The sequence below is a fragment of the Drosophila ananassae genome, chromosome 3R, assembly GCF_017639315.1.
Source record: "Drosophila ananassae strain 14024-0371.13 chromosome 3R, ASM1763931v2, whole genome shotgun sequence".
Classification (NCBI taxonomy): Eukaryota; Metazoa; Arthropoda; class Insecta; order Diptera; family Drosophilidae; genus Drosophila; species Drosophila ananassae.
In genome coordinates, this window is record NC_057930.1 from 14,548,955 (window position 1) to 14,576,118 (window position 27,164).

Genomic DNA, 27,164 nt, shown 5'->3' on the forward strand with positions numbered 1-27,164 from the left:
AAAAAACTTTATAGTATAAAGAAAAACAATTTGTTTACATTTAATTTTTTCCTTAACGGCAGTATATTTTTTTTTACATATTTAAAAATTATTCAACATTGTCATAAATATCTTCTAAACCAGGGATATTTCTAAGTTTCTCTAGGAACACATCATAGGCTTTTTGGTCTTCTGCTGACAATTGCACTGGATTCTATAAAATTAATAAATTAAATTAATTACTTACAAGAATTACATATTTTTCTTACCATTGGTGAGTATATGTGTTCACTACTGTCGATATTATATCCATTTTTAGATAAGCTATTTGCTAAACTTTTTAAAACAACGGGGCTACATAAAAACTAAGAAAAAAGGGGATTAATATGTGCATTAAAAAAATAAGATAAATTATTTACATTTACTACTCCTTGTTGGTTATCAACAACTTCAATCTCTTCCGCACCGAACTCGATGGCATCATTAGTGGCTTTATCTTCCAGGCTTGATCCGTCCAGCTTAGATGTATCAAACTTGGCTTGTACTAATCCAAAATCCTCAAACAGATGCCCAACATCCATGAATTCACCTCTGAAAAATAATTCTTCTGTATAATCTGATTAAAATAATTTTATAAGATTCGGATTACCCAGATTTCTTTATCATCGCCGTCGCATCCATTTTAACTCCAGAAAAGTTATCCGTATAAAGAACACATATCAAGTATACGTTTCTTTTGTATCGGATGTCGAACCGGCACTTCTTCAGTTGAACCTTACTGGTTTTGAATTTGTTTAGCGTATTTTGTATCGTACCGCTGGGCATGTTTTGTTTCAAGGCTCGATCAATTTCAGTCCTCAGAAGGGAGTTTATTGCAGGATCGGCAGAGTTTCCTTCCTGAATGGCCATGCGGATTTGCCTCGAAAGTTTTGCGAAAAGAGTGGCCCTTGCTCCATCCTTCAGTGCTTTGGTGTGCTTGATGTTGGCCCATTTTGAATGGCCCGCCATGCCTCGAACGGAGAATGTGGTTTGAAAAACACATTTTCCAAAGTTCGAGGAAAAAAAGCAAACATTTCGTAACATCTCCGGTGTGTTGTGATCAAAACATTAAACTGATGTGACCGACATGAACGTTCTTCAAAAATACCACATTACTTCTGAAGGTATTATTTTGAAAGTTAACTCATTTAAAAAAAACTAAATAATTTAAATAGTTAAAAAATTATTAATTAAATTTACCAATAAAATCACATGTTTTAAATAACATACATTTATTTACAGAAATTTTACACAACTTGCAATTGAACTTGTTTTTGCGTGAAGCAGTTTGCAGCACTTTCATAACGAATTAACTTATTTTGAAGAGTGGTTGGGTCGTTATTATAGTCCGAGGTTACTACAAACACATCGACCACATTCTCAATAGTAAACTGTTCATTTTGTAGGGTATTCGTCAATATCAATGGCGAAACCTTAATAAGACCCAACTTCGATGGACATACGGACAGTGGAAACTCGGCACTCTCGCCACTTTTTAGTAGATCCAGCATAAAATCGGCACACCCCGAATATTGGCTATCAGGGGAAAATTTAGAGACCATCCGAACATTCAATTTCATTGGTTGTTCGGATGTGTTCGTTACCCGACATTTAAAGGTAAACACCGTTCCGATTTTAATAGTATTCTTTGCGTCCATAACTTCCAATCGTAGAGTTTTGCATTCAAAAGGCTATAAGTACAAAGAATATATAAATTGTATATATAAATATATAAATTGTATATTCTCATTAACTCTTACCAATCGCTGCAGCTGACTAGTCTGGAGCCGGCCCTTTTCTCCAAGATTTGACCGCCACACGATGTCTAGTTTGCCAACATTATTAAACTGTCGCAGGGTGTCTATATCCTTTGCAATATCGGCTTTGGGCTGCTCAAAAAGTATATGAATATTTCATTCATTCTTTTCCAAACTTTAACTTAGCTTACCTTGATACAGTAAAGGAATTGACAGCTGTTGTTGGGCTGCAACATGTGTTTCACTGTAAAAACAGACTCCCCATTAGGCAGGGTGTTCAGCGGAGTCACTGAATAGTCCTCGGAACTGTCCAATTCAACCTTTTCAAGACAGAACGGACTGGTGGTAACGTTCTGAATTTGGGCTTCCAAATATATTTCGTCGATTTCAGCATTGTAGAACTTTGTCTTTACATCTAGCGGCTTAAGAACTTGGAACTTGAAAAACTTCCTCAAAGATTGGGCGAAACCAGCTGGAGTTGTGTAATTCACTTCGCAAACAAGGCTATTAAAGTTATATTTAGTTAGTACTAACTAGCAATGCTATAGTTATCTTTTACGTACATGTGTGTTCCGATTTCTTTAACTTCGTAACGAATAACGTCATCAATGGTGCCACCTGGAGCCAGTACCACCGGGGACTTTACATGCTCGTGGAGGGACAAATTAATGCGCGAAGTGTTAGATTGTAGATCGGCCTTGACGGTGACACATTCCACAGGATGCGTCGTGGTGTTGTGGACACAAATATAGCTCGAAAATGTTTCCCCTAGGTAGATGCTCCCGAAGGATTGGGGCAACAGTAGCACTTGACCGGCAGCCAAGGTTTCCGCACCAGCCCCTGTGATACCGTCGCTCTCTTGGGTGTAATTAAATCGTTGGACCAGATCCGTGGGCTCACAGGTGACCATTGGCCCCAGACCCACCAAAGTGGGCCGCATAAGCCGCATAACTAAAAAGTGGGCAGGTGAAACAAAAAGTCGGTAAGTCTCCCGATTTCATTTATTTTTTATTTACCTTTCAAGGCCACCAAATGTGCATCTGGGTCAACCATCTCCATATCGCACAAAGCTTCAAGTCGCGCTCGAAAAATAAAAGCAAATTAGCATGAAATCTATTTATGCGAGAAATTGTTGTGTTTACATTAGAGCGACCATACCCTCCCAAAATATCGCGATAAAAATACTAAAAATATACTAGAACACCAACTTTATTAGAAATTTCATAAAACGAGTACTTTTTGGACATCATAGACATAGAAATACACTAAGCCGTTTCATTTATTATTATTAAATACATATTTACAGCACATTTCAGCGCAAAAATATACCTAATCTTTGTCTTTGCAAATTCTAGATGTCATTTCTTGCAGTGGCTCCAACTCCTTGGCCGATATCATCTCGAACTCTTGCACAAAATAGTAAAAATGTTTGTAACAAGCATTAACGTGAGCTTCCTAAGATTGAAATTATATTAGAAACTATAATAGATAATCATAATAGTTTGATATACTCACAGCACCGATGCTCACAATCCTGTCAAAGTGATGAATGTAAACATGAACAAAAACACGAAACAGCCGGGTTAAAATCTTACGACTTATTGCAGAAAAGTTTTTTGGGAAAGGAACATCTGAAATATGGGAAAAATATATTAACTTGGTGTCAATATATTATTTTTTACATGTCTGTCTTACCGGTTGAAACAGGGAACACAGCTTCGTTATTAATTTGAGATTCAATCCAGTCCATTAGATGCTCTATATATTTTTGAGCTGAGAGAGCTGTTGGTTTTTTATATCTAAAAAAAGATGAATATGTGTTAAAGCTTTAAAATATCTGCTATTATATTATGCACTTACAGATCTCCATCGGCCCAAAGATACTCATATCGTGAGCCACCAGACATTGTGGGACAAGTCGTTTCATTACAATACTCCGCAACAGTACCATATATGAGATTGATTCGATTAAAAAAGTCCACAACTATAATATATGTACATTTTTTATAAATAGATGTATAAGGAAAAGAGGACACATGCACATGTATGCACATAATAAAATTTATAATTCTCACCATGCACAGCCAGCCAGTCGTTGAGGTTTTCCCCTTGCGGAAGTCGAACCACTTGACGCAAATTAATCCCCGATTGCAAACTAGCCTGAAATTTATAAACAAAATGTTGGGTTTATTTTGATTCCGGTAGTCCGTTTTGTTCATAGAATTAAATTGCAGTTTTTATATTACCTGGGCCTGCTTGTGAAGAGAGTAACGAATTGTTCCTGATGCGAACGGCTTCTTTGGCCTGAAGGTCTGCAAAAACATTGTACATTTTGTATTTATTTCCCAGATAGGTGTTATGCCGCCTGAATATCTGTATCTGTATCCGACGCACTTACCTTGCCCTTTTGAAAGAACTCTAAAAACCCATTTAATGCCATATTATCTTTTTATAAAGCCGGAGTTTGAGTTAATGATAAGAAAAGTATGCATAAGCTAGCTTTAAATGGGTTAATCTGCGAGATTCAATTGATTTTTAGCTTCGATAATAGAAATATGTATGTTTACATTTCTTTTCGGTTTTAGCTTGGGTTAAGTGTGACCGTAGGTAGAAAAAGAAAAATATACCAAATATAGAAACTGTAAGGGTTGAGATGGTGTATCCCACAGATGGACTATTAGTTTTAAGTTTTATAAATATTAAAAAAATCTTTACATAAAAAATAAAACTCCATTTCATTCTTTGGATTGGCTTAAATATATATTTATTATAAAAATAATATAAAATAACTTCAATGTAATAAATCAGGTAAATGTATTTTATATGTTATTCTTGTTTAAGAATTCCTATTTCTTTAAGCAACTGGTCATTGTTGTTTGGGATGTCATTTTCACTCATTTGTCTACTCCATTGAATTAACTGTAATTTTGAGAAGAATAAATAAATATGTTGAACTAGACATTACAATTTCTATACCGACGCGCTCCAGTTCTGCCCGCAAAGCTACTACAGCCTTCTCTCGATCCGCAACTAATTCTTCAAGGTACTGATAGCGCAACTTCTTTCTGGCACGGCATTCTCTAGCACTTTGCCTGCTGCGTTCTGAAAAGGCGGAAGAAAAGGATATTAATTGGTATGTTTTAATAAGAATGTAGTAGTAGAGGTAGAGGTTGTAGTAGAGTTTCCCAACTTTATACTTATTTACAGAAATATATATATACTTATTCAGAAAAGTTTTTATCCAAAAGACAAATTCTTACCAAGCTTGGCCTTTATATCCAATTTTTCTGCAGATGTCTTTCTGCCAGGCTTTCGACCTCGCTTTCCACATTCTTTGCGTGTCTAATAAATAAAAATTTATTGAAAAATATATTAATGTTACACTATGTTTGTATTTAAACAAGAAAGTAAATTTTTCTTTAGATAACACACAAAGAAAACAAACTGCGCATTAAAATCAAGGTAAACAAAAGCGTGTGAAGTAATCCATAGTAAAATGGATTGTTATTCAATAGAAAATATTGCTTTACCGTAGATGTTTCCTCTGTGACTGACATTTTGCTGCTTTGACACTCCATTTCTGCCATTATTAATTTAAATATTAATAAAATCTGGTTCAAAATATTTTGCGTCCTTCGTAGATGATAAACAAATGAAATACACGCACACCAAGCTACACACTTTCAGCTATATGCATATTTTTGAGGGTTTGGAACATAGGAAAGAAACATATAAACAAAACTATCGTTATATTTTATTTATTTAATAATGTTTTAATTATTGTTTTTTTATTATTAAATAATGGATTGTTTATGTTTTCAATTAATCATGTTTTACTATAAAAAAATGTAATTTTTTTCTATGGTAATAAACTTATTCCTTAAATTAATGAATTTGTTACATTATATTAGAGTCAAAAATAAGATAATGAGGATTATTAAATAAAGATTTAATTAAATATTCTAAGTTAGTATTCCTAACTTAAACAAAATATCAATCATACATTTTATAGTTCCCTAACTTTTAGAATATTAAATTTAATGTGATACATAAAAAACATAAAAAAATTTTTATTTAGTTTATTGATACATATGCCCATTTTAGGTTGTATTTTAATAGTACATAAAAATGACATATTTCCCATACATATATTTTACGTATATTAAAAAAACAAAACACTTTAATAAACTTCTATATTGCCGGCCATAGTGCACTGAAAAGTCCCTTATTAGGTCATACTAAAAATATACCATTTGCCACCCGTTTTCAGTGTTCCAAATATAGACCTATTTTTAAAAATTGCATTTCTGCAGCGAGTGTAACCACCCTGGCCGAAAACTTGATATAGATACAAACGCTAAAAATTCGTCCGGTGGTGATAACTTATTGATTATTTATTTTTCAAGGCAGGTATCTGAAGAGATATCATAGTTAAATGACTAGTATGGGCGACCAGCGTGGGACTAGAGTGTATGTCGGCAACCTGACCGACAAAGTAAAGAAGGACGATCTAGAAGGGGAGTTTACAAAGTACGGGAAGCTGAATTCAGTGTGGATCGCCTTCAACCCCCCGGGTTTTGCCTTTGTGGAGTTCGAGCATCGTGATGATGCCGAAAAGGCGTGCGACATACTGAATGGGTCCGAACTTTTGGGCTCCCAGTTACGAGTGGAGATATCCAAGGGCCGTCCACGCCAAGGTAGGCGCGGTGGTCCTGGTGACCGCGGCCGGCGCGGCGATTTCGGCCGGCACAGTATAACTAGCAGTAGCAGCAACGGATTCAGACAGCGCGGATCCAGCGGATCCGGTGGCCGCCACGGCGAACGGAGCTACAGCTCTGGTCGTTCTGGAGGTGGCTACAGTGGCAGAGACGGCGGAGGCAGCAGCTTTAATCGTCGTGAAGTGTATGGAGGAGGACGCGACAGCGGCCGCTACAGCAGCGGAAGCAGCACTAGCTATGGTCGCTCTGGTGGACAAGGAGGACGTTTCAGGTCTCGCTCGCCGGTTGGAAATCATCGCTTCTAATAAGAAAAAGACTCATAGTTGCTTAAGGGTTACCTATGAGTAATGAATAATGAATAATAACATAAGTGCGACCGTATAACGTATCCTCGAAATATTTCAATTTGTAGCATTTGATCATTTTCGATCAACTCCATCAAAAACTGATAGTCGTCTTTTCATTGCTAATTTCATGAATACAGAAATGTGGGAACACATTTTATTCATCAAAATGACAACCGCAAGAATATAAAATTTAAGTTGTAAAGTAGAAATCAACTAAGAAACAATACGCTAAGACTCGAACTACGTTAAACCAAATTCTAGAAGTACCCAATTTTAATAAAGAAAATGCGTAAAAAAATTTCTTATGCGTGCAAGGCTTTCGCTAAATAATTGGTCTGAAACTCAAATTTCTAGACATCGTTTTCGTATTCAAATTTTCAGATATATTTCATTTGTTCTAGTCAACACGGTTAGACCATAAGTAAAGTTATAACTTCCTAAATTGCCATCTTAACTTTGGTTTTGCAACTCCAGGATACATTGTATTCAGAAGCTAGACGATAAATCTGTTTTTGATGGCCCCGTTTTATCCGTTTGTCCATCTACATAAAAAGTGCTGGATATAACCACTGTTGGAGACGCAATTTCTGATAAAAGGCGATAAACTAAATAATGACATATTCTAAAACGTTTAAAATTAAATTGGGTAAGATATATTTTTAATTATTTTTATATTGAAGCAATGAATTTTTAAATTATTGATTCGTTTTTCCTTCTTAACTTTTAAATTGATCTTTTAAATGCATCTTACTGTCAGGAAAATAATTCTTTATTTATTTTAATCGTTAACCTTAGACTAAAAGTATTTTTCTAGATTTTGGATTGCTCAGACAAGAGGATTTGGAATAAATTGCCTTAAGCTCCATAATAATAACAAGCAATAGTTGTCATATGAAATGTCGATTAGTTAGGGATTAGTATAAATTTGGATGCATTTTAACATCTTCTTATACTTTTTTACTTATATAACCATAAAAAATAATACAAATAAACTAAAATTGGCCATCACAACGAATCATTGTTTTTTCTTAAATGCTTCATTTTAATTTCAGTTTTAAACCTTACTGCCTATAATGGTATGCACCGTGGGAATATAAAAGGGGTCCTAGTCAGTGTCACTTCTTATAGAGTTAAAGATTTGGGGTTTTCGGATAAAGTTCATTTGTTCTATGGGATCCTGGTTAAGGAAACCAACTGACAAACTCTTTTCTCTATTATATCCTAAACAAATTCTTCTAGAATTTCCCTATTTTGTTAAGACCAATTGTAATTTATTCGAATTTTATTGAGGCAGTAGAAACTGCAACGGATGGATACTACAGGATCATCGAGGATCTTAAATTTGTGCCTCCTAAGGATACACTTAAAGATACTTCCCTCGGCAGTGCTGCTACTCAATGGAGCACCGTTAGATACGAATCTTATTTAAATACAATAAACGAAAATTGTTTAACAATCTTTAAAGATTGGTTTAGAAACTAAAGTTATAGTATACATTTGTATTTTCAATATAGTGATTATATGCTCCATAAGGAACCGAATTATATTTTTTCATCTGCAACTATGATGCATTCTAACATCGAACGCCCACAAGAATGGATACAATTTTTATCGTTATTATTAGGTAAGAGTTAGAATAGTTTTTTAACTATGTTATTTGTTATAATAAAAAACGATAGGTCAGTTTTACTAAAAACCCTTTGATCTGGGACATATTTTATTGAGTATTTTAAAAAAAATTCTTCAAAAATAAAAAAACTTAATTGTATCTGCATCCGTTAGATACAGTAATAAAATTCTAGTATTATTTGATCAATATATGGTCACACTTCTCGCATTTCAATTGCGTCAGGAACTTTTTGGGCCTATATATTACACAAAACTATCGCGAGATAAGATTCTTTCTGGTTCAAAATAGCTTTATGAATTAAAGGAATCACTTAGAATACATGCATAAAAATTAAAAATGAATTTTAAGTTATTTTAAATAATAAAATAATACCAAATATTTTATAAAAATGGTTATGGGAAATTTTTCAACTGGTATGCAACGTAATCATAGAAAAAAAAACTTGTTCTATTTTGTTAACAAATCATAATAAAACAGCTGATAAAATTTAGTGTTTTTTCGTTTTCGATTTATTCACGAATACCCCCTTCGGAATTTATATACATTGCATACACATTTTAATTTGAGGCGCCGCACACGTCGCAATTTACTTTTGGTATCGCTCACCCGAAACACCCTGTGGATCTCACGCTTGATAAATTAATAATACATTTAATAGAGCATGAGCTATTGTTTAAGTTTTACACATAATTTTAAAGTTTTAATTTGGAATTTCGTGGCTTAATATAAAAAATGTGATAACTCTTGAAATGCAGTAACAAAAACTTGTTCGGTTGAACCTGAATACATTTAACTTATTGACTGGCATACATACATATGTATTAAACAGTAGGCCCATATATTCGTGTGCTGCTGATAGTGTAAATGTGTAAAATGTCAGTGAATTTTGTAAATATGTTTTTAATTGTTAAAATATGCACATAAACCCAAGAAATTAGTGCTCCGCCGTTGGAAAATTAGTTGCGCCTCTTCCTCGACTCCGCCAGGAGTCTGCGTCTCTGGTTCTTCTTTCTCTCCTCTTCGCCAGTTTCTTCTTGGCCGTTGTCTTCATCCTCCTGGCCTGGCTTGCTTTCAATGCCTGCGACATCTTCCTCGGAGTCGCTGCCATCACTCTGGGGGTCGCCTTGCTCATCCTCGGTAGAATTCTCGGTGTCTTCCTGTTCAGGTTCTTCAGCTGGCTGCATGTTCTCCTTCATGGCATCAATGTCGTAGGGATTCTCGTCAGTGCCCTGCTCTTCCGGATCTTCATAGCCCTCATCCACGTTGTTCATGTCGCCCAAGTCCATTTCCTCCGGTTCAGGTGGTTCCTCCAGCTCCACCTCCTAGTGGTATGCTCCTCGTCCATCTCCCGAGATCTTCCATGTCGTCAATACCCTTAGCCTCGCCGATTGGCTCGTTCGTCGCATCTAGACCGTCCTTTTCGAACTCATCCTTGCCATCCTCCTTGGCCGCACCTGCCAGTCCGTAGAGAGCTTCCTCCCCGCAGAGGCACTTTTTTAAACGCTGCTCCCGCAGCGTCTCTCTTAAGGTCTCGCCCGGTTTTTTTTTCTGGTTCCTTTGCCTTGGAGTGGTGCTTGAAGATCTTTTGGAGGGATATTACCACTCCGTATCTGCTTCGGAGACGAAATACTCTGTCTTTTCCGATTTCAGGCTATCCGTAGCTCAAGCAGGGGCTGCGCCAGGGGAAGGTGATCTTTCTGCCCAGATCCATAACCTGAAGGGTTTTTTTTAATGGTGTCCAGAGCCTGAAGTAAAATAGTGCCTCTCTCATACAGGTGCTTCTACTTTATGGGGTCTAAAGTATCCCCATCTCACATTCTAACTATTGAATATTAGGAACACTATAATGATTCAATTTCCACTGAATGAAAACAAGCTTTCAGTTGATTCCAAAATAGATTTAGTTCGAAAACATCCATGTCTCCAAATATCTATGTATCTCACCGAAATCTTATTTACCAGCCATACTAACTAAATCCAATACTAATTACACTATATTTCAGGCTTATATTCAGAAATGTGTCAATCAAACCAACTCATGAAAAATCGTTTCTGTAAAAGCAGCTAAAGTTGGAGAAAATAAAAGCACCAGGCATAAAAACATCATATAATAATGGATTCATATAGAGGTAAATTGGTAGTCATTAAATTTAAAGGAATATTAGCAATTTAATTTATTTTTTCTCTCCTTTCAGAATATAAGCATTAAAATGGATTAAGTAATAGACGTAAACGGATTTCTGAATAAGCTTGAATGGATGGAACTAAAAAAATTTTAAAAAGACAAGTCTTTTAATTGTAAAAAATATGGCAAACACCATTTCACTAATGTCTAACGTGATACGCAATGTAGTGAGCAAAAAACGTATACGATACAAAGAAAAAGGATACGACTTGGATCTTACGTGTATGTATATTGGCTTTTTAAAAAAATAAAAATAAAGTATTTTATTTTAAATTTAATTATTCTATTGCAGATATTTACGAAAACATAATTGCCATGGGCTATCCAGCTCCAGATATAGTAGAGGGAATGTTCAGAAACCGTCTAGAAGATGTCTATAAGTTCTTGGAAGAAAATCATGGCCGACATTACAAAATATACAACCTATGCTTAGAAAAGAATTATGACATCAGTAAATTTAATGGGGTAAGCAAAATAGATCTTGCTTTCTTAAAAAAAGAATTCACTAAGCTGTAAATTCTTGTTTCAGAGAGTGGCCTCCTTTCTTTTCGAAGACCATAATCCGCCAACGATCGAGTTGATGCAACGATTTTGCAAGGATGTTGATCTGTGGCTGAAGGCAGATTCCTCAAACGTCGTAGCTGTGCATTGTAAAGCTGGCAAAGGAAGAACCGGTAATCAACGAAGCCATTTAAACTTGTTAAATGTCATTTAAAAGTTATATTATGTCTGCTTTTGAAGGTACCATGATTTGCGCATATTTACTGTACAGTGGACTACAAAAATCTGCTGATGAGGCATTAGCCTGGTATGATGAGAAACGTACAAAGGATCTAAAGGGAGTGACAATCCCATCTCAGCGTCGATATGTTCAGTATTTTTTCAAACTACTTTGTTCAAGTGTTCCATATTCGAAAATAACCCTTAACGTGAGTTCATTTCAATTTCTACATAAATTAGTAAATAACCAATATGTTAAATATTTCAGGTCTGTGAAATACGATTCTCTGAGTCCAGTTATCTTCAAAACTTAGGCATGGTAGAGTGTTCAGTATCCGAATTACACGACTCAGCAACAGAAAATGCCAAGCCACATGTAAGTTCTTAATTATAACATCAAAATTAAAAATTTTCTATATTCATTATTTATTTTTTGCAGAGACTGAAAACCTGGCCGATTGATTTTCAGAAATCATTTGTATTGTCGTTGTCATTGGAAGTTGCTGGAGACATTAAATTTGAACTTGTACAAAAGTCTTCGCCGAAAAAAAAAATTTGTCATTTTTGGCTCAATACATTTTTCGTCAAAAATTTATCAAGTAAGCTTCATAATTACTTTTTCTTACTTACATTTACTAATTCTCTCTAATTCTAATAAATAATTTGAATATTTAGTTTGTGAATCCGATGGAAGAGTAAATAAATATACACAAATCTTGAATAAATCGGAGATCGATGATTTACATAAAGGCAGAGAACATAAATCGTTTTCAGAGGATTTCAAGGTGAGTATTTATATCAATATTTAAATTGTTTTGAAATAAACATTGTTTACCTTTTTTTTTAGATTTCAATCTCATTCGAGGCAGTTAATTGTTGCAATGATGTTCAAGCTGAAGCTTCTAAAAAAGAAAAAAATGACGTTTTAAATTTTGAAAGAAATGATTATGACAGTTTATCATCAAACCGTTTTCTTGAAAATAATGTCTTAACTGCGATCGTCAATGATAATACATCGAAAAGTCAAACAATAGAACCCTTGGATCATAAGGATATAGTTGTAAGTGTAAACACGTTTTGCGCAGATCAATATGCTTAATCAATAAATCTAATATTCGTAGACTAAAATTCAAAACGACACATCAACCAATTCAAAAAATACTTCGACTGCGTCTAAACGCAAACAGCCTAATAGTAAACCTCTTTTATCAAGCTTGAATGATTCCACAAAAGAGGAAATAAAAAAAAATCATATATTTAATCAACCGTCCATTAAAAACACTGATTTAATCACATGGCAGAATAGTGAAGTTCATATCACCTCTGACACTCGAAGTATAAATGAAAATAAGAACATCAATTACAATTCATACATCACATGTAAACAATCCTCCCCAAAATTCAACTGTGGTACCGAAGAAGGCGAGGAAGATTGGGAATCCGGTGAGTTTTCTGAACTTGCAAATACACAAAACTTTCAATACAAAACCCCTCCTCAATGACTAGATAGATCTTTTTTTCGTCTGATTTCATATCAAATCTATAGGTTTTCTTAAACTTTTCATTTCGATTCCAAATACTCAAAGTTATAATGAGGCTTTAAGGTTTTCTTTGATTTTTTTGTATCAGTGTTCACAGTTTTTACTTTGGGAAAGGATTTCTTATTGCAACTGGTTGCTACAATAAAAAATTAATATTTTTTCAGTAACAATAGTTGAACTTTAACCATAACTACTATGACCCTGCAAATAAATAAAAGTATTTAGAAATTTGTAGAAATTTTACCCATTTTGACGCTATGTATTTCACTTGATCATTAACTCATCCCCAAATTCTTCCATTATTTTGTATCAGAATATATTTTTAATAAATATATTTTTATTTTCTTCTAGGTGAATCAACATACCTGTAATCAATGCTTACCGACTTATAATTCTTGGTGATTTAGCAAAGTAATTAAAATTGCTAAGTAATTGGCTAATCTATTCGAATTTGTAAATATACTGTATGATATTTATTTAAGTAGTTTTAAAAATTATTTTAAATAAACTCATGTACATTTTGTATTGTATATTTTATTCGAAAAGTTTTGGAAAGGCAGAAATCAAGGTAAGGTACACAGGTATAATAATTAATTTATGAAGTTGAATATTATTTGATGGATGGAAAATACATTTTGGAGCCCATATTTAAATCCAATAGATACTATTGGGGCGTAGCGGGTTAAAATAATATCGATAAAAATATCGTTCCGTTCCACTTGTTCCAACACCTCCAATAATCGAAGCTATCTTGACACCCTTATATTATTGTTGTGCGAATTTGACGTAAGGATACAGCATTTCTCAGTTTAACGTCAATATCTAATTATAATAATGAGTAATTACTCTGAAGTCTTAAAAAGCGTATTTAGCGATATAAGCCGGCGTTCTGCTTATTCGCAAATGTTGATTGGAGTTTCATCGGGATGGTAAGTATTATATCATTACAATGACTCCAAATCGATAAGCGCCTGCATGGAGCCATGGAGCCTTCTGCAAATGGGTACTTTCCTGGACAAAGAGTTTTTCCATTATAGAAGCCGCCTTCTTCCTAAAACCCTTTCAATATTTACCCAACTAATTATGACTGTGACTCATTAAGATAAGTTTCCCACAAATCTGTCACAGTCGGCATCACGTAAAAGTGAACTTTTTGCATGGCTTTGTTTGCGCAAAAAATTAAGTATGTAAACATGAGCAGAATAATTGTTTCATAATTTTGCAGGGCAACTGGATTCACAACTATGAAGATTGGCAAATTTGCCGCTTTTGCTGTTGGCGGAAGCATCATTTTGCTAGAAATCGCTCATCAAGAAGGACTGATAAAAATCAATTGGTCAAAACTGGATAAGAGCGTCGACAGACTCGCCGACAAAGTGGAATCCTCTTTGGGCCGCGAGAAGAATTGGAAGGACAAGGTAATATAACTTTTCTTATTGCTGTGAACATGGTTTTTAAATAATCAAAAATTCAGACGGAACGATATGTCGACAACCAATTGGATAAAGCGGAAAGCTTGTTGACCAGGAAAGGCAAGAAAGTAGCCAAGTGGTACACAAAATTAATTGGCGACGAAGAAGGACCGAAAGTAAACGATCTGCACATATTTTTGGCTTCATTTTTCGGTGGTGTTGCCCTAGGCATTGCCACTGGTTAAGTTAATTATGTGCACAAAATATTTAAACACCATATGGTTATTATGAACAAATCTCATGAAATAAAAAAGTCGAAAAACAATCAAATGGTTTTTAAGAACTTTTATTTATTAAATAACTTAATTCTACTTATGATACAGTCCATTCTTTGAAAATGCATAGCTGGATATAAATGTGTAAGCTTACATTTCTGTATTGCCTGATTTAAAATGACCATCGTGCCAAGTCTTTAGACGGTTCGAAATATCTGTAAAGGTTGGACGTTTTACTGATTGTTCATGCCAACACTCGATCATAAGGGAGTAAACTGCAGTTGGGCAGTTATCTGGAGCCGATAGCAATTGGCGAGACCGAATGAGATTTATTACTTCTTGATTACTGTATCCGTAGTACGGCTGAAAGTATTGCCAATGTCGAACTAATGTTTTTAATTAAAAAGCAATCAATTTACCTGCATGCCGTAGCTGTAAATTTCCCATAGAACCACTCCAAATGACCAAACATCACTCTCTGTGGTAAACTTTCCATACAGTATAGACTCTGAGGGCATCCACCGTACAGGTAAGAGTGATTTGGATTGAACCCTATGATTAAAAAATGTTATATTACACTTTCTTTGAAACACCTGGTAGTATGCATCTTACCGATAGTAGTCTGAGCTGTAAATATCTCTGGACAGTCCAAAATCGGAGATTTTTACAATCAATCCTTCATTTACCAAGCAGTTACGAGCCGCCAGATCCCGATGAACGTAATGATGTGCAGAAAGATACTGCATTCCTTCGCTGATCTGCAAGGCAATTTGCAGGAACTCCAGTTGCGTTAGTGATTTGCCTTCGGTGGGTGAGTTGGAGATGAGGAACTCGTGTAAATCGCCATTGGCCATGTATTCAAAAAGCATGCAGTAGGGTTCCTTGTTCAAGACAACTCCAAGAATGCACACTATATTCTGATGCTTGAGGTCGGATATAAGTTCGATTTCGCGCTTAAAGTCTTGTTGGGTCTTCACAGAAGCGTTTTCCTTTAAAGCTTTTATGGCAACAGTTATTGTCGTTTTGTTGGGTTGCTGTAGCTGTCCCTTGTATACTTTTCCTAAATTGCTAAAGTTATTTAAAATATTGTCATGGTATTTATAATGCTACGAACCAAACGCTCCTTCGCCCAGCTCTTCCAAAAATTCCACATCTTGCAGAGTAAAGTGAGAAATTCTTAAAAGCGTATTCCGTTCTATGAGCTTGGAGTTCAATGCAACGTGCTCTGGTAGATTTCCCAAATTTGATCTTCCAGCATCTTGCGAGTTCAGTTGTGAGTTGCCGTATATGTTTTTGTCAGCACTAGGTGTATTGATCTGGAAATAATACATTAGTCTTTCAAGTTATACCTTTTGACTTTATGATGTAAACTTACATTATGAATATTTCGCATTCCGTAGTGCATTATAGTTCGCCTTTTAAAGAGTATTATTGCAAATATTATAATGAAAACGAAGATAGTTGCACCTGTCGTTCCCACGATAGCAATCCAAATTTTATCTGCACATTTGGGGATATCACAGAGCTCAATTATTCGCTCATGGGAAGAATCTACAAAGCACCAGGGACTGCCTTCAACACTGCCTGGGTTTCTGAAAGTAAAATATATTAATTAAATAAATAGTTTCAAAACTATTAATAAGGTGACCGTTACCTGCAATAATTTTGACCAATAAGTTCGGGGAAGTCAGAAATTTCCTTCATCAACCAGGACCATCGTAAGCAGGGTTTTCCGGACGCCGACACATTTGTTACGCCCCTGTAGCTCGAACCATCCTCCCAGTAGCAGTTCTCAGTTTTATCAACCTCTATAGTTATACCCAAAGATAGGCAGTCCTTGTGCTGCGGCAACTTTTGGCAATCCTCCACTCCCACAATCCCAATGACAGGATGCCTCTTGGCAATGGCATATTCCTTTTGGCAAAGTTCGTTTTCCAAAAGTTCACATTCTTCGCGGCAAATGCGTTTAAGGTTTTCAGACTCTCTGGTGGGTGGATATTTACTGGAAATATCTGTACTGAACACATCCTCGTATATGGTGGATTTCTTTTTGAATATGTTTATGCTCTTGATATCCTTTGATTTCGTTCTCTTTCGTCGTATCGTGAAGTTGGAGTGCTTAAACGGTTTGGCATTTGTGGCTACGTTGGCAAAATACAATAAATTCGTTCGTTCTGGAGTTCGGCAGATGGGCATTGAACTGAAACACAAACTCGGCAAAGCATACATGCGACAATTGGCATTCATATCCCTGGAAGAACTCAGTTAATATATGAATTAATGGAATGAGATTTAAAAGGACATACTTTGATTCCTTAATTACTCCATAGGCGGCTTTCAGGCGCTCCTCCAAGTCGTTCATAGTAAGATTCGGTGACACAAAGACGTGGGCGTTGCTCAGAACGTCTCGACAAATAGTGCCATTGTATAAATGACAAATTCCTGATGATTGCTGAAACCTTTAAAAGAAAATTGGTTTATTAAAATGTGTTTTTCTAATAAATATAATTGTCCCAAAATAAAAATTGAACTATTATTTAAAAATTAACATAGTAAAAGGGTACATTTTCGCTAAAATCAGCTGGTACTCAATGAAACTTCTTATGGAAAAATAAGATGTGCTTTTTTCCGACTTAAAATACCTACCCATATATTCCAGAGTCCATATTATTGGCCCTCACATCCTTAATTTTTAGTACAAGGATTAGCGACAAGCTAACCAGAAATACTGAATAGTTATTATTCATTTTGGAGAAATTCCCCTTAGCGGTATGAAAATTGTTGTTATTTCAAAACTCTAATTGACATGTCGTCTCTTAGGAGAATATTTTTGTATTTGTTCTTTCGCGAAAACTCGGCAAGGCATACCAAATTTCATCCCTTTGAGCAGGAATTGGGGTTGTTTCTCCATAGCGATGAATCGATAGGTTTTTTCCACGTTTATTTATAATTTTAATAATATTAATCCTAAAATATTTATTTATATTTTAAGCTGGGTTTATATTTTAAACTTTCATACTTGTTAAGTGAGAATTCTTTTGGATTTTTTTTACTTATGTTGGGATTTTAACTTTGCCACTCCAATGTGTGCCAATTGATATTATATTTTAAGTTAAAAATACGTTTAAAATGTTAGACCCCCAGGGAAATATTATAAAGTTCTAGCCATTTAATTATCTATTTAAAAGTAAGACCCGTCTAATTAGTTTCAGAGTTTAAGGAGATTTTCTTTGGTCTTTATTTTTTGTATACTCTCGTTTTAAAGAGCTTTTCTTCTCCTATTTTCAAGAAGAACATTGTTATTAATGTAAATATGTTTAATATCAACAAAGTATTTAGTAAAAACAAAAAAATAACATTTACTTTTTGACCAAGCATTCCAAATTCTTTCATTCAGCGGTACTCTCAACATTTTCGTCGGAAACAAAGCCAACGATGCTGAAGGCGGACTGCTCGCTTATCCAGAACAATCCAACGATCAATGCTTCAAGGATGCCAATCACAGCTCCAGCGCAAATATCCAATATGTAGTGGCGTTGCAGGATGAGTCTCGAGATGGCTACGCTGACGGCCCATGCTGTTACTGGCATCATAAATATGAAGTGTACGGGATACAGCTTCGTGAAGAACAGAAGCACGAAGAAGGCTCTGGACGCATGGCCTGACGGGAAACTGAACTTGTCAGGGCCGATTGTAAGCATATCCTTGCTTGCCACCGGCCTTCTTCGCCTCACCAGCGCTTTCAGCACGGCCACGATAACAACATCGAGTATTAGTCCAAAAAGCATGTTTACTTGCATTTGATACAAGTTCTTGGAGCTGAACAGCCAAATGAACGCAATCCATGATGCGAACCAGGCAATTCCATCGCAGGATATCTCGAGGAACCTGCTGTGTATCCTCAAGGACTTAAAGAAAGTTGAGTTTGAGACTGCAACGACAAAGTGCTTCGAAAGCTGCACATCCTTATCCAAGAGGTACTTCAGAGCCGGTGAAGACTGAAATGGAGAATCAACTTTATTAGCTATTTGGGGAATGATTCATCAATAGCCAACCGTTTTCATGTCGATAGAATATTATTGTGACGGCGCTATTTTTATGCTAAAATACAACAAATAAAAACAAAGACAATTTGGCAGTATGCCCAGTTAGCGATATAAAACCTGTTTGTTTTTGGTATTTTTCTTCCATCGTAAACAAGTTTGGCCACATTGGACACAATTTTTGAATTATAAAATATTCAAGCAATAGTATATAGTGCGGGGAAACATTTTAATATAAATTAATAAATTTGGAGAGAAAATTTATCTATTTTAAACCTTTATTGGTTCTTAAAAACAACTAAACATTTTTTTTCTTTTGAGCATTCGTCTCTCCATTAATCTGGTCACACTATCATATATTGTATCTATGTACAATTTCTTGCGAATGTGCGGAACTAACTTGGTTCTATAATTTTTAAATGGTCAAACAAATATAAAATGTTCGCGTCTTTGTGTGCCCAGTGTTTAGAATAAGTAAATCGGAAAATCGATTTTGTGTCCCTGTAAAAGAAATCTATACAATTTTCGCATTAAATGGTAAATAAATATTCTATTACGTTATTCCCATACGAAAGACCGACCACCAATTTGACGCTGACCAAACGTGTTAAATAAATTATTGCAGGAGAAACTTGTGTGCCGGTAGTCGGAAAATTATTGATATTTAACATAAATGACGAAGGTGTGTGTACCTATCTACATGTATGCGCGTATATCTATCGTTACAAGATACACCGAATTGTCAGACATTATCAGAACACCGCACTGTTATCTCCAATGCAAAAGATACTATTAAACTACTTTTCTTACAATAATCATAAAAAAAAGCCAATCTTTTCTTCTGACACTATTCTCTGATTTATTTTTTTTTCCAAAACTATCAAATGCAGGCTTACATCGTCCATACATATGTATACCAGTAGAAGTTTACAATTTTCACGGTACCATAGCTGTATGTATGTACGCATTTGCAAGCATACACAGGAACTTATGTACATCGGAGTGTTCTGGCTCTTATGTTTAGGCCGACGTATCGATTTTAAATAATTTTCCTTCTGTGTGCGGCAAAGTGTTCAAGTACTTGCCAGAAAAGGTTCAAATATGTCGGAACTGAGTTCCTTTGCTGGAAAATTGATTTTTATATAAGATTTCTTTAATTGAATGCAAGTTATGCAATTAATCCTTTAAAACCAGGCCTGAAACTCCAGATTGGTTTCATAATTTGTGTCTTTCCGGGTGGTTAGTGTGTTAGTTTTAAAAATACCCCACAACAAAAAAAGAATATAATTTAAAAGGAGTCTGTCGAAGGAATGTTTGGGGATATAAGCCAACGACCCTGTAACGGCCGCCTCCCCATTTCATTGCACCCCTCGTTCGTGACGACAGACCCATTTTATGTCCATAATATTCGGGCCAATAAGCAGGCCAGAGTAGTTAATGTTTTTCTACCCTCCAATTCTGGCCTTTTGAGAATTGTTATTTTGACAAAATGTGAGTGACTCAAGTCCCCTCCCTTTTCGTATTTCTTCTCTGTCTCTCAGTGTTTTCATTAAATTTGTGTTTGTTTTCTTTAAAACAGAATTTTTTATAAATTTTAATTGCTTAAAACTAAATCTTTTATAAATTCAGCATAAAATGGCAGCTCAACACCAACACTACACCGTTGAAGTTGGAGATACCAATTTTACTATTCATAGCCGGTACATTAATTTAAGGCCGATCGGATCAGGAGCTCAAGGAATAGTATGGTGAGTAGAATTTCTACTTTAAATATATAACTTTGATTTAAATTAATAAATATATTTCATGAATATTTAATTTATTTTTTTAGCGCTGCCTACGATACTGTCACCGAGCAGAATGTGGCAATTAAAAAACTTTCCCGACCATTCCAAAATGTTACCCATGCCAAGAGAGCATATAGAGAATTTAAGCTGATGAAGCTTGTTAACCATAAAAACGTAATTAGATTTTAAGTAGCATGAGAAAAAACATTAAAAGATACATTTTATTATTAGATTATTGGATTACTTAATGCTTTCACTCCGCAAAGAAATTTGGAGGAGTTTCAAGATGTTTACCTCGTCATGGAGTTGATGGACGCCAACCTTTGCCAAGTTATTCAAATGGATCTGGATCACGACCGAATGTCGTACTTGTTGTACCAAATGTTGTGCGGAATAAAACATTTACACTCAGCCGGAATTATACACAGAGTAAGATATTTTTATTTTTTTAAATATTATATATGAATTTTTGCATGATTTATTATTTATATTCATCCTTTCAGGACTTAAAACCATCCAATATAGTTGTAAAGGCAGACTGCACCCTAAAAATTTTGGACTTTGGTCTTGCACGCACTGCAGGAACAACATTTATGATGACTCCATATGTGGTCACCCGGTATTACAGGGCACCGGAAGTCATTTTGGGAATGGGCTACACAGAGAATGTGGATATATGGTCTGTTGGGTGCATTATGGGTGAAATGATAAGAGGAGGCGTACTGTTTCCTGGCACGGATCATATAGATCAGTGGAATAAAATTATTGGTAAGTAAAAACCAATCCCATTGAAATTTCATGTTGCTAAAGATTCTTTTCGTCTTTGTGCAGAGCAATTAGGTACGCCATCGCCCTCATTTATGCAACGGTTACAGCCAACCGTCCGAAATTATGTGGAAAATCGTCCCAGATATACTGGATATTCATTTGATAGACTCTTTCCCGATGGATTGTTTCCAAGTGATAATAATCAGAGTAGCCGCAGGAAGGCTTCTGACGCTAGAAATCTTCTCAGTAAAATGCTTGTCATAGATCCGGAGCAACGGATATCCGTGGATGAGGCTTTGAAGCATGAATATATCAATGTGTGGTATGATGCCGAAGAAGTTGACGCTGTAAGTCATTAATATCATCCATAAACTGAATCTGCCTGTTTACAATTTGTTTTTTTTTTTTATTTCTAGCCGGCTCCGGAGCCCTATGATCATAGCGTAGATGAGAGGGAACACACTGTGGAGCAATGGAAGGAGCTAATCTATGAGGAAGTTATGGACTACGAAGCACACAACACAAATAATAGAACGCGGTAGAGAACGACTTTTTCCTCCTTAGTCAGTCATAAAAACTAAAGCTTAAAAACAATGCGGCATGTATTGTTAAATTATTACCACAAATAAAATATTCAAATTGTATTTAAAAATATAGTAACCATTAAAAAATAAAATCAATCCACACCACTGCGTTTTGTTTATATTCTATGAACTATAAATTTTCCTTGTCTGCAGGAAGTTATGTTGTCAATTTTTCCTATTAAAAGAATTTTATGATAGTTGAAATTAAAAAAAAAAAAAAAAAAAAACTATCTCATCTTCGGGAATGTTTTGTTTGTATTTTTAATCTATCTGAAATTATGGTATATATGGGCAGCATAAGATACCTGTGAAACTATCGATAACATTGACCATAATATTTTTATCTGTAATACAACGTGACAAGGCCTTAACTCCCATCTCTAACCAAACACAACTATATTCATATGTTCATTAAACAAGAAAACGCGAGCAAATACCAAGATTTAATTGATATCATAGAAAACAAACGTGAATCTGTAACATACAACGGCGCTATTTAGTTTGACTCGGTATATTTGTTGACGGGAGTGTCGTGAAATAATCGCATACCATTCTCGGGCAGTGCGGTAACCTAAGCCCACAAAAAAAGTATTGCGTTGGTGAACAATAATAATAAAGAAGATCCTAAATGTATCAAGTGGAGTGCATGTAAATAGTGATATCGGCAATACTGGTGTCGCAATCATCAAGATACTTAGGTAAAATAATCATCTACCTGCTTAGCTGCTGGGAAAATATTGTCCATATCCATGTGCGTTTGAAAATCATATCACTAGAGTGCCATATGTATGTTTGTATGTACACCCTGCAGTGCTGAAATTCATGTCACCGCCTTTTCAGGGCCGCAGCGTAAAATTTTGTTCGAAAAAAAAGTAGGCAAAACAATATTCTTTATTCATCAGCAACACTTTCTTCGCATTCTAAATATTTTACGCGGAAAACTTTAGTTCCCAATGGCTGAGATGTCGTGGAAAAGCTATATTATGAGTTGATTTTTGTTTTAATGTCGCAGTCTCAATATATTCTCAGAATGAGAATTCGGAGGCAAGGACCTAAATATCGAGAGGACATTTTCAAAAATTTCAGAACAGTACACCTTGTTCTAATTTTCAGTACTGTTTCATGGGTGATCAGAGGCATGCACTGGTGATTCATGGCTGTGTAAGGGGTGACATACTGACGGGGATGTATTAGAATTCCTCAGTGGTACATACATACATATGTATTTATGATGCTCGTCTATAAAACAAAATATGTACAAACATGCATACATACAAACATGTGTATGTAGGTACGTACATATGTACGTAGCAATGTGTATAATGAAGTGAGCATCTAACGTTTGTTATCTCAAATGCATTACGCAGAAAAAGTGAAATAAGTAAGCTAATTATGAATTCCACCACTTACTACTTGAGTCGGAACTCTGCGATTATAATCCGTCGCCAAGAAAGCTGCACTATAATTCTCGACAAACGACGTAATTGCGTATTTTGATGTTCGATGTTGACAGACGACGACGGGGAAAGGAAAGGATTTTTGTCAGCCGAGCTCGCTCTCCTCACATGCGACGGACGACGACACCTGAATCGCAGTTGTGTTTTGTGTTTTGTTTTGCAAAAGTTTATTTATTTTAGTATTCCTGTGAAGTGAAAATGTGTTTTCAATAGAAGGACACCTATCGTATCGTGTTTTCAATGGAACACATTGCCGCTGAAATGTCAATATTTACATCAGACTGTGATGATTTTAATACTACCATGAATGGCTAGGGTGGTGGGGGGAAGGGGGGAGGCACTACAATTAGGCCAACCAAAAAATCGACATTTTGCGTTTTACTATTTTTCTAAAGTGCACTGATAAAAACAACTAACAAGAAAATAAATATTTTCAATTAAATATGCAATTAAAATAATAATATTTTTTCTTTTAGGAAAATTGTAAAATAATGGCATCAATATCTGATGACGGAATGGTCCTTAGTGGCTATCACAAAAAATTAAAGACTATGAAAAAGAAGTTCTTCGTCCTCTACGAAGAAACTAGTATCAACCAAGCACGTCTGGAGTACTACGACACTGAAAAGAAATTCCTGCAAAGAGCGGAACCAAAAAGAGTCATCTACTTGAAGGACTGCTTCAATATAAACCGACGTCTAGACACCAAGCACAGATTTGTCATCGTGCTATCTTCGAGGGAAGGCGGATTTGGAATTGTTCTCGAGAGCGAGAATGATTTACGGAAGTGGTTGGATAAACTACTACTCCTACAGCGGAATATAGCCAATGTAAATGGACAAGTGTATTCAGCATATGGTATGTTTAAATGCGTAGTCATTAATTTCAATATATTAATATTTAAAATCTTTATTGCAGAGCATGTTTGGCAAGTTATCATTCAGAAAAAAGGAATGTCGGAAAAAGTCGGAATTACTGGAACCTATCATTGTTGCCTTTCTGCCAAATCGCTGACATTTGTATGCATTGGCCCGGAGAAGACCGCTAATGGAGATGATCGAATATCCAGCATAGAGATTCTCCTAACTACCATTAGGCGGTAAATAAATTAAATTCTTAGCCTAATTCCCGTTGTTAAACAATCGTTATTTATCTTCAGATGCGGACATGCTTCTCCGCAATGTATTTTCTACATGGAACTCGGCCGCCAGAGTGTACTGGGTTCTGGGGAATTGTGGATGGAAACGGATAATGCAGCTATCGCTACAAATATGCACAATACGATATTAAGGTATAGAATTATTTCCTTTTAAAAAAACAATTATTGAATCATTATACTTCTTTGCAGCGCCATGTCAGCTAAAACAGATTCCAACACGAATTTAATAAATGTTTACCAAGCTCGACCAGATATCAGCCATGAACCGATGAGAAAACGTTCATCATCTGCAAACGAAGCTTCAAAGCCAATTAACGTAATACAAAATCGCCAAAACTCTCTCGAATTGCGAAATTGTAGCTCGCCACACAACTATGGTAAGTAGAAAGAATATAAAACCATTAAAAAATAATCTTAAATTACCATTTCATTGAAGGTTTTCCGAGGGAGAGATGCGATAGTTTACCAACCAGAAATGGAACTCTGAGCGAGAGCTCCAACCAATCATACTTTGGATCAAATCTGGGACTAAGATCCAACACCATTTCCGGTATCCGTCCACATTCAACTAGCAAGCACAGCAACAGTCCAACGTTCAACATGCCATTGAGATGCTCCGAATCTGAAGATTCGTCAATTAGTATCGATGAATCCGATGATAATGCAAGTTTTGGGCATTATCGTTTAAAGTTAGTTACACTACACAGAGATGGCCAAAATTATTTACTAAAATGTATCATTTTCAACAGTACTAGGTCATCAAAGGGGGCTATTCCAGAGGAGAACCTTGACGACTTTGCTAGTGCAGAATATTGCAAAGGCTCAGGACCAAGTGGTAAGGGTTTAAGACGGTGTATTAATATAAATATACCTTATTGTTTTTATTAAATTCAGGTGACGATAACTATATACCGATGACACCTATTAAACCTGCATCATTCTGTGAACCAGATAAGGTGGAGTTGCCAAAACCCGATGATCCTAATTTGCATATTAACTTTCCGGAGCACACATCCGAGAAGCTGGAAAATGACTTTGACTTGGATTCCGATAATCAGTAAGATTAAAATATAAAACAAAGTTTATTTAATTAATCTATTTATATTCTTGCAGATGTGGACGGCCTATTCGTGCATATTCGATAGGAAATAAAGTTGAGCATTTAAAGCTTAATAGACGACTTGGATATTTAAATGATACCGGACAGAATTCGAATCGTGTACGTGCCTACTCAGTCGGTTCTAAGTCAAAAATCCCCCGATGTGATTTGCAGCGAGTGGTTCTTGTGGAGGACAATAGGTTCGACACGAACAGAAGCCAAAACAACATTTCAAAGGAGGGCCCCATCAGCGGTACAAGTACAAACAGGGAAAAGAAATCAACAAGTGCGCCGCTCTTGAGTTTGAAAAACCAAATAAATCAGGATCGTATGAGCGACTTAATGGAAATCGACTTTTCTCAGTCGTCTAAAATAGAACCTTGGACGCCCGCACAATTCAAAAGGAATGTGATGGATGTGGTGCCCAAGAATATCGAAAGTGTGTTCCCGAAAAGCTATAGAAACGATAGCTCCAACTTGACATTGCACGCCACCAGTCAAAAAGACATTTTCAATGGAGGTAAACTGAATACTACCGAGAGCAGTTCAGAGGGTGGTTACCTTGAAATGAAACCGGTTGGGAACGCCTTCAGTTCCAGTCCAGTTACCCTTCCTAGCAAAATAGAAAAGCTCAAGCTAAAAGACAACACCGAATTGCCGGTTCATGAACTGCACAAAGTTAGCTCGTATAATATTCCGCCAGAAAAGCGAAAGGAGCAAACGCCAACGCAAACGCGAATCGAAGAGAAGACCCTTAACTCCCAACTGAATGAGAAACTAATTAACACAGAATCTGCAAACGTTGTTGCCAATATTACCCCCAATGTCCCTGAGCTTAAAAGCGATAAGAAAAATAATGTTGAAAGTTTAATTATTGAGAATAACAACTGGGATCTGGGTACCACGGACGAAAAGAAGCTGGTTCATTCAATAAGTAGTGAGGATTACACCCAAATTAAAGATAAATTGAACGATTTGACGAAAAATAACGAAGTAGGCTACAAGATTCTTCAAATAAAAAGCGATAGTTCCCTTATCTCATCGAAGATAACCCTGAAGAACAGGCTCCGGGATAATTTAGAACGGCAACAGAGATTAACCGAAAGTGTTAATACGATTCCCGACAAATCACCCAGCGCCACCACCAAAGGCACTTTCTATTCATTAGGAAACAATTTTCAAACACCACCAAACAACGTAGTCAACAATACTTTAGACAACATACTGCAGACAAAAGATTTAAATTTTCCATCACGGCCATCTTCACAAGCATCCCAACCGGAGCTCCACTATGCAAAACTCGATCTTCCAAATTGCAGCGATCAGAACCCAGCGAAATATTTGAAAAGAGGTTCACGCGAATCTCCGCCAGTTGCCACCTGCGCTGAAGATGGAAATACGTATGCGAGAATTGATTTTGATCAATCAGACTCATCTTCTTCCTCATCGAAAATATTTAATATGTAAAGTTTTAAAAGTTATGACTATATGTATATGATTTGTTTAATATTGTACATTTATTGTAAATATTCTATGACAAGCAAAGCTTACAATTTTGGATGCTAATAAATAAATTTTATTTAAATTATAAAAATCTGTTGAAATGTGTTTTTTTTTAACTGAAAGGCATATCAAGTTTCTCCTTCAAAGCATTTGCAAATGTG

General features: G+C 35.7%; 12 protein-coding genes across 18 annotated transcripts; 5 read left to right on the forward strand and 7 right to left on the reverse strand.

The window, feature by feature from the left end:
• Positions 1-33: 33 nt before the first annotated feature.
• LOC6498566 (probable transcriptional regulatory protein Tlet_1011) lies at positions 34-1,114 on the reverse strand. Its single transcript, XM_001963038.4, has 4 exons — positions 629-1,114; positions 399-570; positions 249-344; positions 34-193 (listed from the first exon to the last, which is right to left on the reverse strand). Exons 1-4 carry the CDS (start codon positions 1,060-1,062, stop codon positions 89-91), a joined length of 807 nt encoding a protein of 268 aa, XP_001963074.2. The 5' UTR covers positions 1,063-1,114; the 3' UTR covers positions 34-88.
• A 112-nt stretch (positions 1,115-1,226) lies between these two features.
• LOC6498565 (probable trafficking protein particle complex subunit 13 homolog) lies at positions 1,227-2,942 on the reverse strand. The gene is made up of 5 exons (XM_001963037.4): positions 2,792-2,942; positions 2,339-2,726; positions 1,967-2,279; positions 1,779-1,907; positions 1,227-1,709 (listed from the first exon to the last, which is right to left on the reverse strand). The coding sequence occupies exons 1-5, from the start codon at positions 2,832-2,834 to the stop codon at positions 1,266-1,268; spliced, it is 1,317 nt and encodes a 438-aa protein (XP_001963073.1). The 5' UTR covers positions 2,835-2,942; the 3' UTR covers positions 1,227-1,265.
• A 26-nt stretch (positions 2,943-2,968) lies between these two features.
• LOC6498564 (MOB kinase activator-like 3) lies at positions 2,969-4,388 on the reverse strand. Its single transcript, XM_001963036.4, has 7 exons — positions 4,174-4,388; positions 4,022-4,087; positions 3,851-3,935; positions 3,636-3,759; positions 3,471-3,574; positions 3,291-3,406; positions 2,969-3,230 (listed from the first exon to the last, which is right to left on the reverse strand). The coding sequence occupies exons 1-7, from the start codon at positions 4,213-4,215 to the stop codon at positions 3,105-3,107; spliced, it is 663 nt and encodes a 220-aa protein (XP_001963072.1). The 5' UTR covers positions 4,216-4,388; the 3' UTR covers positions 2,969-3,104.
• Positions 4,389-4,513: 125 nt separating this feature from the next.
• Positions 4,514-5,467, reverse strand: LOC6498563 (REPTOR-binding partner). 2 transcript variants are annotated; one of them, XM_001963035.4, is made up of 4 exons: positions 5,306-5,467; positions 5,036-5,117; positions 4,756-4,877; positions 4,514-4,694 (listed from the first exon to the last, which is right to left on the reverse strand). In XM_001963035.4, the coding sequence occupies exons 1-4, from the start codon at positions 5,360-5,362 to the stop codon at positions 4,602-4,604; spliced, it is 354 nt and encodes a 117-aa protein (XP_001963071.2). In that variant the 5' UTR covers positions 5,363-5,467; the 3' UTR covers positions 4,514-4,601. The 2 variants fall into 2 exon arrangements, with proteins under 2 accessions (XP_001963071.2, XP_032311427.1); XM_032455536.2 differs by having other exon boundaries at positions 4,752-4,877.
• Positions 5,468-6,051: 584 nt separating this feature from the next.
• On the forward strand, positions 6,052-7,851 carry LOC6496951 (RNA-binding protein Rsf1). Its single transcript, XM_032455533.2, has one exon. It carries the CDS (start codon positions 6,211-6,213, stop codon positions 6,796-6,798), a length of 588 nt encoding a protein of 195 aa, XP_032311424.1. The 5' UTR covers positions 6,052-6,210; the 3' UTR covers positions 6,799-7,851.
• Positions 7,852-9,038: 1,187 nt separating this feature from the next.
• Positions 9,039-13,446, forward strand: LOC6496952 (phosphatidylinositol 3,4,5-trisphosphate 3-phosphatase and dual-specificity protein phosphatase PTEN). Of its 2 annotated transcripts, XM_001963032.4 has the most exons (12): positions 9,039-9,345; positions 10,474-10,599; positions 10,666-10,877; positions 10,948-11,120; positions 11,185-11,329; positions 11,397-11,584; positions 11,644-11,751; positions 11,815-11,974; positions 12,051-12,160; positions 12,223-12,435; positions 12,497-12,818; positions 13,268-13,446. In XM_001963032.4, the coding sequence occupies exons 3-12, from the start codon at positions 10,778-10,780 to the stop codon at positions 13,285-13,287; spliced, it is 1,539 nt and encodes a 512-aa protein (XP_001963068.1). In that variant the 5' UTR covers positions 9,039-9,345; positions 10,474-10,599; positions 10,666-10,777; the 3' UTR covers positions 13,288-13,446. The 2 variants fall into 2 exon arrangements, with proteins under 2 accessions (XP_001963068.1, XP_014761449.1); XM_014905963.3 differs by lacking the exon at positions 12,497-12,818 and having other exon boundaries at positions 9,040-9,345.
• LOC116656025 (acidic leucine-rich nuclear phosphoprotein 32 family member B-like) lies at positions 9,427-9,756 on the reverse strand. The gene has a single exon (XM_032455155.1). It carries the CDS (start codon positions 9,754-9,756, stop codon positions 9,427-9,429), a length of 330 nt encoding a protein of 109 aa, XP_032311046.1.
• Positions 13,447-13,649: 203 nt separating the features above from the next.
• Positions 13,650-14,653, forward strand: LOC6496953 (FUN14 domain-containing protein 2). Its single transcript, XM_001963031.4, has 3 exons — positions 13,650-13,845; positions 14,142-14,334; positions 14,391-14,653. Exons 1-3 carry the CDS (start codon positions 13,751-13,753, stop codon positions 14,571-14,573), a joined length of 471 nt encoding a protein of 156 aa, XP_001963067.1. The 5' UTR covers positions 13,650-13,750; the 3' UTR covers positions 14,574-14,653.
• On the reverse strand, positions 14,650-17,669 carry LOC6498561 (tyrosine-protein kinase transmembrane receptor Ror). Its single transcript, XM_001963030.4, has 8 exons — positions 17,250-17,669; positions 16,910-17,062; positions 16,258-16,854; positions 15,979-16,195; positions 15,718-15,919; positions 15,216-15,663; positions 15,023-15,155; positions 14,650-14,966 (listed from the first exon to the last, which is right to left on the reverse strand). Exons 1-8 carry the CDS (start codon positions 17,348-17,350, stop codon positions 14,754-14,756), a joined length of 2,064 nt encoding a protein of 687 aa, XP_001963066.2. The 5' UTR covers positions 17,351-17,669; the 3' UTR covers positions 14,650-14,753.
• A 154-nt stretch (positions 17,670-17,823) lies between these two features.
• On the reverse strand, positions 17,824-18,782 carry LOC6498560 (phospholipid phosphatase 6). Its single transcript, XM_001963029.4, has 2 exons — positions 18,659-18,782; positions 17,824-18,601 (listed from the first exon to the last, which is right to left on the reverse strand). Exons 1-2 carry the CDS (start codon positions 18,665-18,667, stop codon positions 17,993-17,995), a joined length of 618 nt encoding a protein of 205 aa, XP_001963065.1. The 5' UTR covers positions 18,668-18,782; the 3' UTR covers positions 17,824-17,992.
• A 192-nt stretch (positions 18,783-18,974) lies between these two features.
• LOC6496954 (stress-activated protein kinase JNK) lies at positions 18,975-21,885 on the forward strand. Of its 3 annotated transcripts, none has more exons than XM_014905964.3 (7): positions 18,975-19,183; positions 20,276-20,394; positions 20,478-20,607; positions 20,665-20,862; positions 20,937-21,201; positions 21,265-21,548; positions 21,618-21,885. In XM_014905964.3, exons 1-7 carry the CDS (start codon positions 19,181-19,183, stop codon positions 21,741-21,743), a joined length of 1,125 nt encoding a protein of 374 aa, XP_014761450.1. In that variant the 5' UTR covers positions 18,975-19,180; the 3' UTR covers positions 21,744-21,885. The 3 variants fall into 3 exon arrangements, with proteins under 3 accessions (XP_014761450.1, XP_001963064.2, XP_044571891.1); XM_001963028.4 differs by lacking the exon at positions 18,975-19,183 and adding an exon at positions 19,310-19,328; XM_044715956.1 differs by lacking the exon at positions 18,975-19,183 and adding an exon at positions 20,120-20,137.
• Positions 21,886-22,126: 241 nt separating this feature from the next.
• LOC6496955 (insulin receptor substrate 1) lies at positions 22,127-27,094 on the forward strand. Of its 3 annotated transcripts, none has more exons than XM_001963027.4 (9): positions 22,127-22,483; positions 23,719-24,100; positions 24,161-24,341; positions 24,402-24,533; positions 24,591-24,778; positions 24,838-25,090; positions 25,151-25,236; positions 25,296-25,458; positions 25,515-27,094. In XM_001963027.4, the coding sequence occupies exons 2-9, from the start codon at positions 23,734-23,736 to the stop codon at positions 26,965-26,967; spliced, it is 2,823 nt and encodes a 940-aa protein (XP_001963063.1). In that variant the 5' UTR covers positions 22,127-22,483; positions 23,719-23,733; the 3' UTR covers positions 26,968-27,094. The 3 variants fall into 3 exon arrangements, with proteins under 3 accessions (XP_001963063.1, XP_032310987.1, XP_032310988.1); XM_032455096.2 differs by lacking the exon at positions 22,127-22,483 and adding an exon at positions 22,641-22,657; XM_032455097.2 differs by lacking the exon at positions 22,127-22,483 and adding an exon at positions 23,093-23,166.
• The last annotated feature ends 70 nt before the right edge of the window (positions 27,095-27,164 follow it).